Source organism: Ascidiella aspersa, chromosome 5, assembly GCF_963924565.1.
Source record: "Ascidiella aspersa chromosome 5, kaAscAspe10.2, whole genome shotgun sequence".
Taxonomy (NCBI): domain Eukaryota; kingdom Metazoa; phylum Chordata; class Ascidiacea; order Phlebobranchia; family Ascidiidae; genus Ascidiella; species Ascidiella aspersa.
In genome coordinates, this window is record NC_139451.1 from 23,552,710 (window position 1) to 23,569,034 (window position 16,325).

General features: G+C 40.1%; 1 protein-coding gene across 1 annotated transcript; it reads left to right on the forward strand.

The window, feature by feature from the left end:
• The first annotated feature begins 5,672 nt into the window (after positions 1-5,672).
• On the forward strand, positions 5,673-15,310 carry LOC146145501 (uncharacterized). The gene is made up of 6 exons (XM_083389562.1): positions 5,673-7,573; positions 9,079-9,139; positions 9,471-10,058; positions 12,101-12,275; positions 12,835-13,048; positions 13,515-15,310. The coding sequence occupies exons 1-6, from the start codon at positions 7,160-7,162 to the stop codon at positions 14,244-14,246; spliced, it is 2,184 nt and encodes a 727-aa protein (XP_083245688.1). The 5' UTR covers positions 5,673-7,159; the 3' UTR covers positions 14,247-15,310.
• Positions 15,311-16,325: the final 1,015 nt, after the last annotated feature.

The following is a 16,325-nucleotide window of genomic DNA, read 5'->3' on the forward strand; positions in this document are numbered from 1 at the left end:
TTGGAAATGACTTAAGTCCCGGTCAAGTCATTTGTAAAATAATTCAAATCCAAGTTAAGTCGGTTTGAATAACTAACAAGTCAATCCCCAGTCCAAGACATCAGTTGCAAGTCATTTGACCCCAAAGACTTAAGTCAAGTCAAGTAATTTTAAAACAGTAACTCAAGTGCCTTATTTGTTCAAGTCATAAACTGAAGTCATACTGGGGCTATACGCCCTACTGATGCTTATCGTTGTTAAATACCCCTACGAAGCCGCAGTAACCACTACAACAAATTCAACTGCGGTACACAACAACTGTATGGCTAGTTACACGCGGTGGTGAAACACTTGCTTATGGTGAATCACCTCCCTGTCTTTTCCGTTATGTGCGTCTGCCGTCTTTTTTGCGAACTGGCTTGACCCGACGTGACCTTTCCGAAGTGCTAGCTCACCGTTACACAACACAAAACTGGTTTGGGTCGAACCGGTTAACAGGCCAAGATAATGTCAGGCGCAAATCGTTTTCACACTTCGAGGCTTAAGAAAAAACAGGAACCAATATAACAACACAACCCAAGAGCGTTGGTTTTTTCAGGTGTTTTTTACTTATTGAGCAATTTTAACGAAAATGGTCGCATTATTTTATCAATTTGTTTAACCTTTCCTGCACAAAGTTTACTGCATGAATTAAAATCACATTTAAAACAACAGACGTTCCAATAAAAAAGTGCTTAAGTTACGAAAATTACTTTCGATTTTTCCCCATTTTTAAATGAAATACCAATCGGGAAGTTTATTTAAGTCAAAAAACAAATTAATTGCTTGCAACGAAAGCTTTTAAAAACCGGTAAGCAGTTAGCCACACGAGTTTAGCTGGAAATGGGCTAGCGTGTCTTGCAAAAACGAAGGGAAATAGACCAAATCTGACTTTTTATGTCAATAATGCAAGTCCCGTTGCGCGGCAGTCACTCTTCAATCCAAACCTTATATAGCGTCCAAAAATAGATTGTGAAAAACAAGGGTGAATCATTATGGAAAGTGGTACTTAGCAGGGTACATCTGCATCCAATGTTTAATTGCTAGAAATCGCCGTCTGCGAAAAGTCGTTGTAAAATTGCTGCCTATGTAAGCATACCTTGAAAGCCTCGGCCGTATTGAGATAAATAGAAATAAGGCCTCTGAAACGGAACGCAAAGAGTTAAGCAAACAAAAAATGTGAAGCAGCAATTAGAGAAAACCTTATTTTCTTAAAAATTACTGTAAAAGTGCTAACGTTCAATTTACCAGCATCAAAAAATCGACTAAAATTGGCTGCAATGGTGAGGCTACAGAAAATACAAAATAGAAAACCGAATTGTACTGTATTGTACTGCAGTGAGTAATTTCCATGCCGTGTGCTGGCCAAGCATTGAATGTAGGCCTAGTATTTGCAGATTTAAAGCTCTTTGCAATAAAGCTTTGCTTTTGTAAAAACTTTTTAAAAGGCATGTTGCTTTTTCATGAACATTCGAAGTAAAAAGGTAATGCTGTTAGTTATATACGCACATTCGCATATAATTAAACTGTATGCCGCTTTAATTCGAAATAACTTAACAAAACTGAATTTTATTAAAGCTTTTTCAGATTTTTTTAACCTGAGTGATTGTTTTTGGACCTGTATTTGTTCTGCGGGATGAACCCTTTTTTGTAACCTAACACTATAACAAGCAGCTTAAGGTGTATCGTAAAATGTTACCATGGTACAACAAACAACTTTACAACAATTCATCGTCTAACAATATTCGTTAAATGAGCGGTGGCCGATAAGCGTAATAAAAATTTAGTAAAAACATTAGCGCGGTTTTTGCAAACATGATCTCGTTATAAAAAGACGAACCAACCGTACAGTTGGTTTTAAAATTTATTATCGACAGTGATTCCAAAACAAATCTAAAAGCGGTTGCGTGGGTGGTTTAAAAAAATACGTATATGGCACGTGATCGACATAAACTTAGTTGCTGATTCACTTAGTCTCAAATGAACACAATCCTTTGGCCGATAAAGTCGCTTTCTGAAATGAAATGAACGAAGATATAAAGGGGCTTTTCGGCAGCGGATACACGACGGCCGCATACAAACTGAAATAGAAGCCAAAAGCATTTAACTCGATCGAAATAGAATAAGACACTAAAAAAAAGCCAAAGACAATCAAAATAGAAACGCCGCATCGAAAAATTGCAACGAAAAAAATTTTACTTATGTAAAATGGCGTTAACCGCAACTGTAAAACTGGTTTGGCAAAGTGCAAACCTCAAAAAGTTACACGCGCTTTCTCCTTTGCACGTAAGGACACCGCTAGGGAAAAAGCAGCAAGACAGCTCTTAATTTTGGCCATTTTTAATGGCCAGTCGTCGACTTTCCCACTTTAAACCTAATTTTGAGCCGTAGATTTTCTAAAAGTTTTCGGTATTAAAAATATCTTCCTTTTTCAATGATCGACAAGCCTTGAACAAACAATTTTTGCCCTCATGTCCTTGCCGGGAAGTTATTTTTCCGGCCGGCCGATTTTTAGAGCCGACCCCGCTTTAGAAGTGCGATTGTTATAGAGCTGTGTAGGTTCTATCGTCCAACGTCAAGCTTACGGCGCTATTTTTGCAACGTTCGAACGAGAAACGAGCCTGGTGGCACGCATAGCCGCCGGCTAATCAGGTTCTAAGTCCTATAACACGCGGCGCTGCTCGGCCCTTGCTCGTAATTGTTCTCGTCTTTCCGGACGTTCGCCGCAGTAACTGGCGAAGGTGCGATTTGCGCCCTTTGGCGTGTTAACTAGAACTTGGCCGTAGTCGAGGAAATTTCTTCTTGAGCATCTTAGTCCTTAAGTCTGTGATGAGGAGAGATTGAACTTGGTAGGAGTTGTGGCATTGAGCAGATAAAAGGACAAAGCTTTTTATTGGTAGAGGTTGAATTTTCACGCATTCAACTTTAATATTTTTGATAGATGTCAAACGGATTTACAAAAAAGTAAAATTGATCAGCTCTTAAGCCAGTTAATAGTGGTCAGAAAATGCTAATTCTTAGCGTAAATGGCTTTAAAACTTGTGATGGCAATTGTTTGAAGTTTTCTCAGTACAGTAATTAATCGTTTATCTGCGTTAGGTTAAGTTTGGCATAAAAAATGAGGGCTGGAATGTTCAAAATACACTTTAAATTGTCAAAATTCTCTTTTTTTTGCAAATAATCTAAAAATAGCGATCAAATTTGTTTAAAAACATCTCCGAGCCGTAAAGGCGAGAATGTACCTCGAACCTTGGTGTAAGGCTAACGTTGCCCAACTTACTACCAAATGCTTAAAATTCGAAAAAAGTCTAAAAGGTAATCGGGATTGCACTTCATAGTAGCAGCGAAGCGTATACATTCAAAAAGGGCCACACGCGGGCCGTTTGGGGAAAGCTTGACATTCGCGCCGAAGGTACCGGTCCACGTCGAGCACGGCAATACACAACCTTTACGAGGAAGCAACGTGTGTAATTAGGTGGGCTGGTTCCCCGCTCTAACCTTACGGGCGGCCTGGGAAGATTGCCACGCCCGCAAACAGATTTCAACTCCTTGGAGATTTTGCGCGGTCATTTTTGGCGAGGAACGGTACCTGAAAATTGGAACTTCCGATACTTGACATTTTGTTTTGATACCGATACCCGATATTTTCGACAAAAAGTAGCCCCATCTGATTTTCGTATCCGTATTACATTATTACTCTGGTTGAATATGCAAAATAAATAAACCGAAAAGTTCGAAGATGTTTTTTTCAACATTCTAAACAAAAATGTGCTTTAGCGTTAAGACGTTTAGGTACTCTTGATTATAAATTTTATACCAAAAAATATTAAAAAAATTTTTTTCAAGATATATGTCGCTGTTTTAAATTTCGTAAATTTGGTATCGAATCAGCACCGGTTGTAACACTTGTGATAGGGTTTCGACTCCGATCCGGTATTATCGGAAAAAACTACCGGAAATTATCTTTCTACCCTTTTGGCGCTTTAGAATGGTTTAAATATATATTGATTCGTTATCAATACGGTTATTAACAGTTACCGAACAATTTACGTTTTTTTCTATATAACATATAATATTTCGGACTGGCCAAGCATTTTTATTATGCAAAATTCTCTTATATAACAATGTTGTGGTAAAAAGGCATTTTTTCAGGCCAGCCAAACTAATAACAATTACCCGGTTTGTCCACTTTGCTGCGAACTGTAATCAAACCGAAAAGATCAAAACATTTCCAATTTGTAATTGTTAAACTATAAGGCAGAAGAAAAACACACCAGTAAATCGTCTTGCGCACGCAAAAAGTCCCGCAATTAATCTCCTTCCTTTTTTGTTATGTCATCGCTTTTCTTCCTCAATTTTGTCAGTCGTTTGACAGCGATCATGTGCGTACATTATTATTTTTTCTCTAGGCCGAAAACCGTTTTAACGCTCGAATTTTAATTGAAATTTTTTGGGTATTCCAAATGCGCGCTGTTGTGATTCAATTTGCTTGTTTTGAGAGAAAAAAAGGAGAATTAATTTAAAGGCAGACTTTCGAGCTATCGGAACGACGCATAAGTGTATTATCATTTAAGGTCGTGTTTTTCCAGAAGCAAAGGCGAATTGTAGTTTATTTATTTTCACACCTGCCTGGCAGAAGTTAACTATTAAAATGTTCAGTATAAAGGCATTACATTTCAGTTTAAAAATGTAAAAAGGTAGAGTTTATCGCCTAGACTTAATGATGCCATAATGTTTGTTTGACATTTGAGCAAAGTTGATGATCAATATTTAACGAAAGTATACAGCGATATAGCAACCGGCAAAACATGGGTTGTAACGTTCTTGGTGTAGAAGTTTTTAGGTCGACTAGCAAAATTAGGTCAGATTGATTTTGACGTCACCGGATATATGCACGTACCATTTTAAAGACAGGATACGTCCGCTAGAATCTCAGCATTAGGCTGTATGCACGTGTTTACGTTTAAAAACACGGCATTGTGAACTCATAAACGGTTGCCGATTTAGCCACTTACAGAAAAACGAACGGCGTTACGGTACAACTTAGCCTTTTAAAATTTTAAAAGCGTTCGCATTTTTAAACCACCTATATTTGTGTGTGTTGGATCCTTACAAACGCACGTAAAATCTGTCGCAGTAGTAATGGCAAGAAACTTTTTTTCGGAAACCAGTTGTATTAGTAGTACAAGGTTGTGTTTGGGTGCGTATAGTAATCAACTATTCGGTATAGTGAAATGGCTTTATCAAGGTTGTGCAGTGTACCCTTTGCATTGTGACTTATATCTGTAAATGCAGCGTAAACAGAATAGAGTTGCACGAGCCAACGTTTAAAAACTGTAACTTCATACTAAAAATGCAGACAAGCCTTATAGTTTAAATCTCACTGAAGCACTTTTTGATGAGTCTCTAGTCTAAGTAAATCATAAGTTCAGTGTTATAAAATTTACGTTTATATCTTTACAAGACGAAAAGTTCAAGTGTGCGGATTTAAATAGTAGGTACTTTATTAGCAAGGCACGTTAGGTGCAAACAAGGCGTTCAAATTTAAGTTCAATAGTTCATAAACTCTATAAAAGTTGATTAGAACGCTCGTTTGTGTAAAGGAAAAAAAAACTTACCGTTGGAGTAAGGAAAGCAAAGTACCGAAAGGGTTTGATTTAATGCAAGAGTGCAAAGTGAAAGTATATTGATGGTAAATTGCGCAATCCCTGCATTAAAAGCAAAAGTATAGGCGTGAGCAAACTATTTCGATATTTCACGTGCCTGGAAAATTATTGGCCCTAAAAGTCGGGAAAAACATTTTGCGACTTCTCAGTAACCCAAATTCTGACGTCACCAAACTACGGTCGTGGGCTCGAGGCCTTTTGGGGACACGCGTCAGTTTGGGGTTTGGCCAAATATAGGCCCACGTTTGGGGTGGGTTTTTGCTCCAACGGCCTTTTTGCCTATCACGTTACTACGAATGTAACTTATTTTGGTTGCGTTGATTCGCTGAAATCGATTTTAACTTAGCAAGAATATCAAATCCCATACAGAAGTAGGATCATTTTGCACGCTTCGAATAACTCTTTATCTATTTTCAACATCTACCTCCAACCAATATGCTTTAAAAGCTTTTAACTTGTTAGAGTTGTTTAAAAACGGTTTGACGAACAAAGACTGTAGATAAACAAAGTTTGTTAGGACTAAAAGTGCGATGTTGTCATAAACAATTTTAACGAATATGCTAATTTTCTGGCTAAATTATTTAGCTTTCGAACTTTGTTGTACGCTAATGGATGCCTAAATGTGTTTAGCGTACTCTTATAATCAGCTTAACTGACTAATCTGATGAAAATTGGCCTAAAACCCATGTAAAGCAAACTAATTTCAAGACCAGAAACATTCATGCAAATCAGTAACACCATAACAAAGCGACTAACCAGTAGCGTCGTGAATATTCGAAAACAAAACGCCCCCGAAAGGAGCAAATAACAATGCCGTGTTTACGCGCAGAGGTGTTTTTCGCGCCGCATTGTTTGTCCCAAACTGGTGGAGAAGTTCGGTTTTAAGTGCCCCGCTCTCCGTTTACCAACCCAAGAGATGCTTTAAGAGCCGTCGCTTAAGATGGCCATCAACAATTAGGCAATTACGAGCGGGCCAGGCCTGCCCTTCACCGTAATTACCGCAGTATGCCGTGGTCGCCTGTGCGATCCAGAGTGACTTTCAAACGGCGACCCGCCTTTTGTTCGAGCAGATGCGAATTGCTCATTGCGACTTGTCTGAAACGATTACGGCGTCGGTCGTGTCGAGGAGATGGCAGGCATTTAACAAGATTGCCGTCTCCCGTTTAACAAATATGTCAGTTGAGGCAAAAAACAAGGATTCTTTGAGCTTTGTTATAGGTTACAATCCGCTCTAAATTTATGTTTTTGCTTCTCCAAGAAAAAAATTTGAATCCTGCATGTGGCAATTAATTTATCAAATAAAAGGCTTTTTTTAAATCTTTCCATATTATTTAAAAATTTATCAAAAAAACAATTACCGTTAAAATAGTATATTTGATCAATGTTGTCTGATGCGGACTTTTTGCTAAACATAGAGTCGGAAGCTAAGTAGGAACAGCGCTCAGGAAAGAAAATGAAACATTTTGTAGCTCGTGATGTCATGCTGTAAGTGTGCGTCCAGTGACGTCAATTTTTCTGTGGTGACGTCATATTTAGACGTTGTAGGGCAAAGGGCGTCAGTAAGTGAGGTTGTTTCTTACGAAACGCGTTTACATTTTCGGTGGAAAACAAGTCTTGACCCCTTTGTTGTTTTGCAGAACGGTAGGAATATTAGACACGCGCAGCACAACAGCACAATGTCGTCGTTTCACTGCTGTTTCTTTGTCGCCGCACTCTTAACGACGCTCTCCTCTATTGCCGGCGCGGGCGGGGCGATGAACGTGGACCCTCTCTTAATTTTACTCCACAATTTGAACGCACCAGCGAGTCCCGGGAGCGGCTCTAGTCAGCAAAGCGACGGCGGCCCTGAAGGAGGAGCCGCAGGCAACAGCAACACTACTGGTTCCGCGGTGAGTTTGCCGTTGATTGCTTTTCGCTTTCCCGCATTTCAACATCGGTACAGTGTATGCTGGTTTCATATAGAAGTATAGGCCTAAACCCTTTAGTGTATGTCCTTATGGGAATTAAGTACATCGGGGGAGTCTGCAAATAAGCAAAACCGCCGAAGTTTGTGGCAAGAGCGAGTTTATACGAGCTCGTGTTTTTGTAAGCGATATAAAAAAAATCGCTAATTTAAACATAATAAATAAAGGGGCCTTTTGCAGTAGAAATAACAGCCACATAAAAAGGACATTTACAGCTAATTTTGTGTTTTACTTTTATTTGAAACGCAATAGAAAATGTAAATAGAAAAACACTTTTTGAAACCATGTTAAATTTAGGTTTGGACTTATAAGCGCCTAAACCGTGTCAAATTGTAATGGTCAGTCTAAGTTAAATTTTGAAATCATTTTGTAAATATATCAGACAAAACTTAACAAAAATAACTTTTTTTCGTAACAAAATGTTACTAAAGGCAACAGCTTTCTCAGTAAAATTTGATGGCAAATCGAAAAAAATATCGTAGCCGGTATCAGAAGCGGCTTCGACGTTGTTTCTTTGGATCTATAGCGTGTAGTCGTTGTGTGTTACACCAGGCTACGACAACCCTTGCGTTTTGTATGGAAACCGTCACGTGGAGGTATTGCTTTAAACAAACTCTGCCAGAAATGACCTATCGAAAGTATTTTGGCACGATTTCAACATTAAACATGCCCTACAAACCAGGCGAGCTTTTTTCCGGCCGTACCTAATTGTTGAACGAACTTATTTTACGCCAAACCGAAAATCGACTTGAAACTTTTTTGTTGCATAAACTATGCAATATTAAGTTCACAAAAGGACAATTCCCCCAAAATTTTAGAGGATGTCCTAATGAGATTGACCAAAATAATTTGTTTACGGCCAGATTTAATCGAGTTCAATTATTGCGCCATCGCATTGCAGCTCCGATTTTTTAGCGACGTTTGCCTGTCACGCATTAAGTCAACAACAGTTGCCCTTCAATAAAAAAACATTAACACTCGCTGCATCTCCACGTCGTAAAAACAACGCCCGATGTTTCGACTCGGGTTTGGACAGAAATGACCGATCGATTAATGCCTGACAGTTGCTGGCACGCACTCGCGGCCATATATGATGTTTGCTGACGCAATTTCCCGTAATAATTTATGTTTTAGGCTCGCTGCGTAAAACGTTAAATCTAACCTTACAGGGGCTTGTAAGACTATCGTTTCGTTCCATTTATTCCGATATTTGGTCATTAAACCAAATTAAAAAACAGCCATATGTCATACGTTAGGTAAACCATCGTAACATGATAATGTGTTGGTTAGGTTATTTTTTTCGCTGCTTTTCATGCCATTACCAACTTTAAGGTATCAAATAAACAGCAATGTCTGTTTTTCCATCAGAATTTAGTTTTTGAGAATGTTTTTCGCCAGTTATCAAACGATTTACTGATTTGTTGTTCCAGGTTGATGGCAGGCACTTCGGACTTGGAGGAGGCAATGCGGAGGACATTTTCAATGAGTTGTGTAAGTTTATAAAAACCTTTTTTTTTCTGTGTGGTGCTGTTTTACGGACTGTTTAACTGGTCCATTGGGTCTTGGTACAAAGGCCAACTCGCGTAAAGTTGAAAACGAAGAGAGGAATATTTTTTCGTGCATCTAATTTGTATTAATATTTCGTTTTAAAAATAACGGGTATTGCATTTTGAAGGACCTACATTCGCATGTTAGTCGATGTAATCAATCTATCATGGGTGGGAGAATACAATTTGATATACACCTGTAGTAATGTTCTCATGGTTAGAATATATATATATATTATTCATTTTGACAAGTATTTTTTTATATTGCATTATAGCAAGCCGCTACCCGTTGTTTCCACCTGGATTTACTCTGCCTACAACCACGTCCCTTCAAACAACAACAACCACAACAACAACAACAACAACTATAACAACAACAACAACAACAACAAAAGCCCCAACGGAATCGTCAACGTCAACTCCAACACCGACAACACTTATAACCAATTCAACAACGGAAGCCTCCACGATATCGACAGCAACAGAAACAGAGTCGGGGCGGTTCCATGGACGGATACTGAACAGAACCGCCAACGCAAGCACTTCAGCATCCACTGCTGAAACTGCTTCAGTTAAATCGGTTACAAAAACCTCAGCATCACGCAAAGCCGAAAAGACAGCCTTGGAACTGGACTGGTCGACCTGCGCGGTTTTCCCAGCCTGCTCAGTAGAGCCCAACAACCAATCGCTGACCGGCTACATGGTCACGTGTCACCGGCCCGCCGTCGCCGTGATACTGTTCGTGATCGTGACGCTCGCCGTGGCCATCGTCGTGAGCAACCTGCTTATCATCGTCGTGATTTCGTGCACGCCGTCACTGAGGAAACCGCACGGTTATTTCAAGCTGTCAATAGCTGTAGCAGGTGAGAGACAAGATATTGAAGTTTTTCCTAACTGTAACTATAGGGATGTACGATAATATCGGATCGGAGCCGATATCCAATGTCAAGTGGCAGTATCGGTACTCGTCCGCCATTATCGGTGCCGATCCAATAGCGAATTAATATTCTAATTTAATTCATAGTTTTTGATTCAACACAATGATTCTACCTTGAAAGGTAAATTTATTAAAAAATAGTATGTTAATAAGAATCAATATGCTGATGCTGCCAGGCATTGTTTCAATGGTACAATTGTTCTTCCGGCAAAATTTTATTAAAGCGCCTACGTTTCGACAACCTATTCGTGCAATCGTCTTTCATTTTTTTAATAACTTAATGGAAACCAAACTTAACATAACACTAAAGCAAACATAGCCTAAACACCTTATAAAAATACCTTCGAATGTTTTAATGTCATATAATGCTTGAACTAAAAGTGTATTTTGGGTCGAAATATTTTCCTTCGTCAAGTCAAAATTTAATCTTGCTGCCCGCAGCGGCTTTTGGTTAGTGTTACGTGGATAAGATACCGTCTTAAACGATTAAGCTTTAACTATGGCCTGCACGACAAGCTAAACCGCTGTAACCTATAACGCAAATGTCATTCATCGTTCAAACTGATTTTTAGCCAAGCATTTGTATTTTTTGCTTCTGATAGGCCCACATGGCCTCCTCTAATTTCGCTTTCACTCCAATTTAAGTTCCAATTAGATCGCTAAATTGACAAAAAAAACAGTATAGATTTTGCACTGAATGTGAGTCACTCAAATCGCCTTACAAACAAATGTAGACCCCATCTTCTTATAAGTGATATCAGTAGTCCAGCAATATTAATCAAGGTCGGTCGTTTGATGTGGTAACAGTTGTCGTTGTTTTCTTGGTTATACCAATCATACCCTTTTGGGCGAAATGTATATACAGTAGGTATATATTTTGCACATCTACATTAAAAACTTGCATTGTCCAACTACTGCTGTTAAAATGAGTAGCGTATGGCTTTAAAGTGGCATTGTAGACTCCATGTAAACTCGAAGTGTAGTGTTCAACTTGGCACAAACAGTCGCCAGTAAGGGCTTCTCGTTCGACCTTGAGCGGCGATGTCGCGACCTGGTGTGACTCTTAAAGAAATCGGAAAAAACGCGAAAAGCACTTTTCACCAGCGGCTATTTCAAACCGTTACTCAGCGTCTCGTGGTTTAGCCGGAATTTTGCAAAACAACCTCGGGCGCCGCGAAAATGCCTTTTCTGGCGCCGTCGAATCTTTTCGGCCTGGCATGCTTTTGGATGTGATGCGGTCATACCTAAAATCGAAGAGGCGACAATCGGGCTTTTATCCTTTAGATAAAACGTCAAAAGCTTATATTTTGCCTGTAAAACAAGCGAAACGAGCGTTTTAAAGACACGACAATTAGGTCTAACCGCTTCTTCCCATTAGCGATCATCCGATTTCGCGATACAACCCTTAAGGCCTGAAAAATGAACAAAAATGAGGCTCAAATTTTCGTGTAACACTGTATCGGCAATTTCGTGTCCGATACACGTATATGCTGATAACAATCAATAGGCTGGCAATGTTCTACGAAGTGCGCATTTATTCTCCTTATACAAGTTTTGAGAGCATGAAATTAAAAAAGGTCTTTTCCTCTAGACGTAAACATAAGAACACCACCATACAATAACGCAAAATAGAACTTACATAATGATTGGAGGTTGTAGTGAGATGTAATAAAAAATATCAAGCCCATAGAAGTATCATTATGAACGTTTTGAATAATTCTTTATTCATTTTCAACATCATGTTTTGTTCAAAATGATACCTACTTCTGTGTGGGCTTTGATATCCTTATTAGAACTTATTACGTTTTTCGCTTTCCATACACAAAACAACTCATACAACCCAGACAAAATAACGCTTTGTTAACTTGATTTAGACTGCATCTTCCTCAAAGCAGCCTTTGATTAGTTTCTTCGCTCAACCGATTTAATTTTTTTCTTTTCCCAAAAATAACCCCATAATTTTTCCAGACATCCTTGCTGGACTCATCGTACTGCCAGTGATGGTCAAGAACATAGTGGACGGCATCGCGTTCGTCCCGGAAAAGGACCAGGCCCTCTTTCGCCAGTTTGAGACCGATGAAAGCGCGCCGGCCATGTTCTTCTGCATTGTGGGCATCCTGTCTTCGATCGCAACCCTCTACAGGTAATTCGATGCTTCTTCGCCGTTTTTTACATTATTTTAACGTAATACCATGGTTATCTTGGCCTGGGAAGATCATTTTCCGCATCATGCTTATTGCAAACTTGGGATTAACTTGTGAGTAATGTTAACGACCAAAGATGGATTCTTTGTTATTTTAATGTGATTTCATTTGGAATTTCTGACGACTTATTTACTAATAGAGTAGTGTTCTTATATTAAAGAAAGCTTTATAGAAAAGTATTGATTTAAATAGTTAGCATGTATGGCGTGAACGCGATAACTACGACACCCTGTTTTAACATCCTACAAGGTACAATGCACAGAAAAATTAAAGTTGTTAAGGCTCATTTTATTCTTGTGCAGGATCGCGTAATGTCCCAGTTGTTTCGTGTATCGCATCCTTTTTGGAAAATTGATCACAACAACATTTTGTCGAGCTAAACATTTGCTTATCACCAAACACCAAAGCTTCATCAGTCGTAACCAACGCTACTGCAACATTAATACTACATCCACTACTTGCTTCAATTTGTAACCCATTTCTTTGTACATTTTGCAGTCTCCTACTGCTTACAATGGACAGCTACATCTCGATCCGCTGGCCGATGAAGTACAGCGTCGGTGAGATTGTAACGACCAAGAGGGCCATGTTCGCGATCGCGCTGGTCTGGAGTGTTGCCCTGATCGTTGCAGCTCTGCCCGCCATCGCCAAGGACTCCTTCTCGTTCGGTCTCAGCCTGCTGACCTTCTACTACATGCCCAAGGCCAAATTGGTAAGGAGGCGTTTTGTTTACTTGCGACGAGAAGCGATTTGTTGAGGTTGTTGTACTTTGCTGCTGTGTGTACTTGACAAAAAGTTTTTGCCCAGATAAGGTCGATATAAAACTGAAGTGGAGAACAAATTGAATGAACCTAATGTAAATCAGCAACTGAACACACCTTTAACAACAAAGATGGGAAAAAAATGTTTTATTCAACACTGTAGTTTCCAAGTCACTTCATTTCTCAAATTGCCAAATTATTTTACTAAAAGACCTAAACAATTCACCAAATCAAGTGAACACAGCGATTATGATTATGCCCAACTCGATTTGCTTTAAATTGAAAATTCATACCCATTTGAAATAAAACGCTTCGAAGCACGGTTTAATGCGTCCACGTAGGTTAAAAAAGAGTTTTTTTGTCGTATAGCTTTATGATGTATTTTGCGCGTAGACTAAACAATATCTTTCGTTTTAGATTAAACCGGACAACTCCACATCATCAACCATTCCTTACACCAACCTGATGATCTACGCCGTCACGATCTGGGGCATCCCGTTCGTGGCCACCTGGTGCCTCACCATCCTCACGTCGGTGCAGAGCCGACGGATGCTGCTCCGGATGAAAAGCTCGCGACGAAAGAGCGCGCGCACCCAGTCGGGAATCGACAAGCTTGACCGAAATCTGCGGGGAACTGTTGTCATCGTCCTCCTGCTTTTTACCGTAACCGTCCTCCCGGTTTTCGCCATCATGGCGCAGGAGGCGGTCGACCCGCGCCGCTGTACAGGCCCCACTGTGGGCAACGCGCTCCTTCCCTGCTTTCTGCTCTTTGTAAGCGGCAGCTTCTTGAACGTGATCGTCTACAACACTTGCAACAAGGAGTTCCGCGAGGCAACGCGCAAGCTGGCGCGCTCGGTCGGCGCTTTCCTACGCGGAGGGCCGCGGCAAGCCACCAACGCCGCGGCCGTTAAGCGTACAGTCGCCTATTGGCAGTCGCCGGCTGGACGTAGCCTGTGGAACGCACGGCACGCAGGTGGGGCAAGCGGCAAGTCGATGCGTACACTTTCCGGCGAGTCAGCGGTGACTACTTCGACCAATTCGCGCACCAAGTCGACCAGTAGCGCCGGTAGCGTGCGAAGGGTCGGCGGCAGCCTGTCCGACGAATCGGCGCCGGCCGGGTACGGACGCGCCACACCGAACGTTGCGTAACCGGCAGCGGCGGGACGTACTAAAAGCGAGGAGGATCGCTTTCCTTTCTGATATGAGCTTTCGGTGGATCACTTTGGCAGGAGGCTTGTCAGAGCGTACAGACGCGCAAAAGGACGCGTACGGATTCGGAGAAATCACAACTGCTTGACCAAGTTTTCTTACATCAAACGGAAAACACCATTGAAACAAAGCTATATTTCTGTCAAAAATGAGAAATATTTTTCGAGATCAATTTCTATCGGCGTTTTTATCTTTAAAGCATCGTTAAAATAAATTGTCACCAAGGTTTCCAACTTTAAAATAATAAAAAACAAGATCTCTATATTTAAGTTAAAAATATCTTTAAAACATCGGTTGAAACACGGCCAACCATGATAATTACTTTTTCCTCAGAGATGTGAGCGTGATTTTTGGTTTAATTTGCATTCCGAATGTGTGATTTTACTCACAGTTGAACCCTGGTCGAGGTCTACCGAGCACAACATTTCGTGGAAACGCCAGTCTACTTATGCACGTATAAGGTTACATTGCGTAATTTCAAGGACTTTTGAATCATACGCTCGTTTGATTGACGCAATCGTCGATCGTACAATCCGAGTGTTAACTATGACACGTTCACTCGAAATTAACAAGGTTAAAAGTTAAGTAGACTTTTGAAAGTGCATAAATGCTTAAAGAAACAGCTGCCACTGAAAACCACGACAAGGTGTCGAATTGCTTCGTAATTGTTCGTTGTATATGGACAGAATGAGCAAAACTTTGTCATCTTTCGTCGCTAATGTGCAATTTCACTACTATGGACCGTCCAATTTGCAATTACTCATCACCATAAAGCTCCAAAGTGCCCTTTTTTACAGCCACACTGCGTTTAACTGCCATTTATTGTGCGTGTGTTGCAGCCTTTAAATATAACTGTTTCTACGATTCTAATGACCATTTTTATTTCCCTGTACAGTTACAGCATACATTGTTGTTTTCTATGCTGGCCACCCTTCAGGCTATTCTTCTTTTTTTCTTTTTCTATTACATGTTTTCGAAACTTTCACAAAAAATACAATAAAATTAAACAACCTAAACTTGTTATTATCAGGTAAATTCAATTAATAAAACAATTAGGCTCTGCCAAGTAGATCAATTGTTGATACCATATGATTCAAAATCTGTAAAATCAGGTGTTACTGAGAAAATAAACATTGTATAACATTGTTGACCAGCATTTTCACATCCGTGTTTGTCAACGTTAAAATGCAACATGCCGTTTAAAAGTGCCATCTTGTTTCCATACTTTGTAGTTATAGCTCTATTTGTGTAAGAGTTGTTTACTTCATAGATTGAACAAAAGTTCGTTTCTTTGGCCAATTTACTCCTAAAGTGCAAATACTAGCGTTTTTTACTTTTATGTCAGTAAAGGTTAGGCCTTCGCTAATCTCGAAATCAAGCCCGTCGTTTTGTTTAAACGGCGTGTTGCACAATCGTGACGCACAGTTGTTAAACATGTAAGCAAGCGATCGTCAGTCGCCAAGGAAAATGCCAAGAGCAACGTCACGGCCCTAAACGTGCGCTGCGAACGCCGCTCCCAAACTGCCTTCGGGGCGTCGTCAAACCCGTTAATCGCAGCTAGACTTGACGCCCGTCTTTTTACATAGTGTGCGTAAGCAGCTACGCGCGGGACGCAAGAATAGCTCATCGCCTGATTGGGAAACGGCCCGCACACATTCGTGCTGCGAATGAAAAAGGAAAGAACTAAGAAAAATGCATTGTCAGTCCGCCAAATTGCCCTGTTTTTTCTCCTAAATAGGCCTCGATGGCCTTTTCTGATTAGCAGTCGCAATGCCTGTTCCACGAGAGAACTTATCGAAAAACTTGCTTGTAAATCGTTATGGTATTAAGTTTCTAACTTTGGATTCCCAACAGGATAAATATGTTTTATTTATAGTTTTCTTAAACTTTCCAAGCTTGAGGATACGTCTACCGCCGTAGGGTTAAATTTTTAGTTTTATTTATTTATTTCGCTGTGTACCAAGAAGCTGAATTGGCTGAAGTCACTGTTCTGTAAAGACCTGACTTGACTTAACTAAT

Coding starts and splice junctions, on each gene's coding strand:
- LOC146145501 (XM_083389562.1), top strand. CDS start 7,160: ATGTCATGCTGTAAGTGTGCGTCCAGTGACGTCAATTTTTCTGTGGTG. Junction 12,276..12,834: donor TCGATCGCAACCCTCTACAG/GTAATTCGATGC, acceptor TACATTTTGCAG/TCTCCTACTGCTTACAATGG. Junction 13,049..13,514: donor ACATGCCCAAGGCCAAATTG/GTAAGGAGGCGT, acceptor CTTTCGTTTTAG/ATTAAACCGGACAACTCCAC.